The 4,404-nt window shown below is 49.9% G+C and overlaps 1 protein-coding gene across 1 annotated transcript; it reads left to right on the forward strand.

The window, feature by feature from the left end:
• Nucleotides 1-310: 310 nt before the first annotated feature.
• Nucleotides 311-2,761, forward strand: LOC147659526 (uncharacterized). The gene is given in 1 exon segment (XM_086951673.1): nt 311-2,761. A coding segment is annotated over 1 exon segment (2,451 nt).
• The last annotated feature ends 1,643 nt before the right edge of the window (nt 2,762-4,404 follow it).

The following is a 4,404-nucleotide window of genomic DNA, read 5'->3' on the forward strand; positions in this document are numbered from 1 at the left end:
GTGGCAAGTGGGCGGCCATCTTTGAGTCAGGCAGCCTAGAGGGACACCCCTGTGAAACCAATGGGCGGCCTTCTTGGAGTCAGGCACCAGCAGGCATAAGCATGAAAGAATAAATAAACACAAGTCGAGCCAAATAGAAAGTGACAAACAAACACTGATCACTGTGAATGTGAGTGAATAAACAAGCATGAGTAAAGGCAAATAACTTTGATTGCAAGGTGACCGTGATTAACCAGCCAAAGCACCTGCGAGCGAGAAGCGACAGGCCAAGCAGAGTCAGAGAAAAGGGTGAGAGGCATGTGACATCACAATGGTGACCCCAAATGTATCCCCACAGCGAAATGAAGTCAAGCCTATCATTGCTGGAGCGTCGCATCTGCGGGCTCCGGAACCGCTAACACTGACCACAGGAGGGAGCATGGGCCCCAAGTGGCAAGAGTGGCTTGAAGATTTCGAAGACTACATTGAGGGGTCTAAAGTAACCATTGACAAAGAAAAATTGATTGCCCTCCGCAACTTAGCAGGTCGAGAAATAAGCAAGATAATTAAAGACCTCCCACCTGCAGATGCTGGAACTTATGACAAAGTACGTGAGGCGTTGAACAAAAAATTCCTTCATAAAAGAAATGTGGACTATGAACGTCATGCGTTTCATCAAGCACGTCAAGGAAAGGAGGAGGCGATGAGTGCGTTCATCACCTGATTGCGGCGACTATCAAGACACTGTGAATTCGATACCTTCTCAACCGATGCCGCCATAAAGTCACAAATCATTGACGGATGCCACTCGGAAACCCTCAGGAGGCGATTGCTGAGAAAACCTCATGAATTAGACGACATTGAAGAAATGACTCGCGTCTATGATCAGGCTGAGGAACATGCTGCCAACATTGAGACGGGACGCAATGTAAGTCATGAACAAGTGCGTCGCGTCCAAGCCAAATGCAGCAGCCGAAGGACCTCGAAAGAAAAGCAATGGAGACCCAGACCGCCATCTCGTCAAAGACATCCGGAGTACAGGAGGCGAGCGCCTGGGCGGAGAGAAAGGAGACCAGAAAGGACGAAAAGATGCTACAGGTGTGGATATGACTATCCTCACGCGGACACCTGTCCTGCCATGGGTCAGCGATGTAGGAAATGTGGGCGAACGAACCACTTCGAAGTGATGTGTGGGGACTATCACAAGGAGAGACGAAGCGACACGAAGAGGTCATCTCGCTCCGACACCGGAAAACATCACATAAGGGCTGTCCAAGGGAAATCTACATTGTCCTCCGGCTCGTCACACTCCAGCCGAGAGTCACGCAGATCTCAATGGGAGCGCAGATCACCGTCCCGCGACTCCAGATCATCGTCCAGAGACTCTGAATATACAGTGGAATATGTAAACATGATAGCAGACCCTGACCAACTCAAGAAATATCCACGCCTGGATATAAAAGTAGGGAACCATGACACTAAATTTGTACTAGACAGCGGAGCTTCGTTGAACTATATCCCAGTCACAGAATACGAGAGAATGAATCCTAAGCCCACATTGACTTATGCACTGGTCCGAGTTTTCACTTGGATGTCCAAGAAGCCACTCCTTTGCTTGGGAAAGTTCCCGACTACCCTCACACACGACACCATCTCCATACCAGCAGTCATACATGTCATCAAAGGCCCGGAAGCCGACTGCTTACTCAGCCTACCAACGGCGGAGCGTCTTCGCCTCGTTGAAATCCTGTTCAAAGTCAGTGATGACCAAGACATCGTCAGCAAGTTCCCCATGCTATTCCAAGGACTAGGGAAAATGAAGGGATGTCAAATACATCTACACATCAATGAACAGGTCAGGCCTGTGGCACAGCACCCTCGACGTGTCCCATTTCATCTCCAGAAAGCTGTTGAAGATGAACTTCAAGATCTCTTGTCCGCAGACATCATCGAACGGACGGATGGTCCAACCCCGTGGGTATCGCCAGTGGTCATTGTACCAAAGAAAGGCACCACCAACAAGGTGAGACTGTGCGTCGAGATGCGCCTACCTAACACAGCGATAGAAAGGGAGCGTCACCCTGGGCCACATCTAAGTGACATGATTTCTGCGTTGAATGGGGCGAGAGTGTTCTCGAAGCTGGATTTAAACAACGGCTATCACCAGCCGGAGTTGGACGTCAAGTCCCGTTACATTACGACATTCGCAACTCACATGGGGCTTTTTAGATACAAGAGACTGAGTTTCGGAGTCTCATCAGCCGCAGAAATGTTTCAAGAGGCAATCCGGCAAATCATTCAGCACATCCCTAACACTCTAAATTACAGTGACGATATCCTTGTATATGGTTCCGATGTCCGTGAGCATAACATAGCACTTGATCGCGTCTGTCACGCCCTACTAGACGCAAACCTGACATTAAATACAGAAAAGTGCGAGTTTCACCAGTCTACTTTAAAATTCTTTGGCCACATTTTCTCGGGTGCAGGAATGAAACCTGACCCGGACAAGATAGCGACTCTGAACAACACTAAGAGCCCACAGGATGTCAGTGAACTGAGATCGTTCCTAGGGATGGCCAGCTACTGTGCCCGTTACATCAGGGACTATGCGACCATTAGCCATCCCCTTCGCATCCTCACCAAGCAAGGCCAGCCATTTGACAGTGCGAACAAGCATTCAGAGAGATCAAGCGAGCGGTGGAGTCAGCTGACAACCTCTCATACTTCAATTCTCGTCGAAAGACCGAAATCACCGTGGATGCCAGCCCTGTGGGGTTAGGGGCCATTTTGGCGCAATACGACAATGACTCTGACCAGAGACGCATCGTAGCCTATGCCAGTCGCAGTTTGTCTGATCCTGAAAGGGCATATTCACAACCTGAGAAGGAGAGTCTTGCGGTAGTTTGGGCATGTGAACATTTTCATGTCTTTGTTTACGGCAAGCACTTTACTCTGATCACAGATCATCAGGCGCTGGTCACCAGCTACGGCAACCCCCGATCCAAAATGCCTCCGAGGATTGAGAGATGGGGCCTGAGACTGCAGGAGAACCCGGCTGACTACATGTCACGCCACCCTCATTCATCGTCGGACTCCAACGCATCCATTGCCGAGGAGTACATCCATTTCGTGGCTGATCAAGCATTGCCACCGGCCATTCCCATGGAAGTCATTCGAGAGGTCACCGCGCAAGACTTCGTCTTGCAGAAAGTACTTCGTAGGATCCAGACCAATCGGTGGAGACATAATCCTCAAGAAGATGACAATGATCTGGCTGTCAAGCAGGAGATGCAAGCATTCCTACACGTCTGCGACGAACTGTCTGTTACCGCAGATGGAGTAATATTGCGAGGCCAACGGATCGTGGTTCCTAGCAAACTACGGCAAGGCGTCATCAACCTTGCCCATGAAGGCCACAGAGGAGTAGTGACAACAAAACAAGCCCTCCGAGAACGCGTGTGGTTTCCTCTCCTCGACCAAATGGTAGAGTCTACCCTGAAAGACTGTCATTTATACCAGCTCACCAACAAAGGTGATCCACCGGCTCCATTACAAATGACCACCCTGCCAAATGGAGTCTGGCAAGAACTGGCCATGGATTTCTACGGACCACTAAAATCCGGGAAATACGTGGTAGCCATAATTGATGAGTACTCGCGATTTCCCATCGCACAATTCGTGTCATCCACAAGTGCCTCCAGCACTCTCAAAGTGCTAGATGAAGTGTTCGCAACATGGGGTGTTCCCAGAGAGGTGAAAACGGACAATGGACCCCCATTCAATGGACACAAGTTCAGTGCCTTTGCAAAGCACCTGGACTTCACTCACAGAAAGATTACGCCCCTCTGGCCACACGCGAACGGCACCATCGAAAGATTTATGGCTACGCTCAAAAAGACATTCCAGCAAGCCACTGCCGAAAAGAAAGACTTGCAAGTGGCCCTCGATGAGGTCCTCAGGGCCTATAGGACAACCCCTCATTCAACCACCGGAAAGTGCCCTGCAACGTTGATGCTGGGGCGCCCCATGAGAAATCGCATCCCGACCTGGGAAGGGGCCTTATGGGCCGTGTCGCCACTCCGCAGTCATCAAGAGATAATGGCGACTGATAGATGCAACAAGGACAAAATGAAATCATATGCCGATGCCAAAAGGAGAGCGAGATCACCATCCTTGCATGAAGGAGACTACGTTATTGTCATACAAGACCAGCAACGAAAGACTGACTGTCAGTTCCGAGATGAACCCCTGCTGGTTACCCACCAGAAGGGCACCATGCTGACTGCGGAATCTGATCAAAGACGAGTTACCAGGAACGTATCACATTTTAAGAAATATCCTCGGGATCTGACAGGACCCCTGTTGAATGTGAATGAACTGCTTACTCCTGAAGAACCTGACCAAGTTAACCAAAGGAGTAGG

The sequence above is a fragment of the Lissotriton vulgaris genome, unplaced genomic scaffold, assembly GCF_964263255.1.
Source record: "Lissotriton vulgaris unplaced genomic scaffold, aLisVul1.2 SCAFFOLD_4829, whole genome shotgun sequence".
NCBI classification, from domain to species: domain Eukaryota; kingdom Metazoa; phylum Chordata; class Amphibia; order Caudata; family Salamandridae; genus Lissotriton; species Lissotriton vulgaris.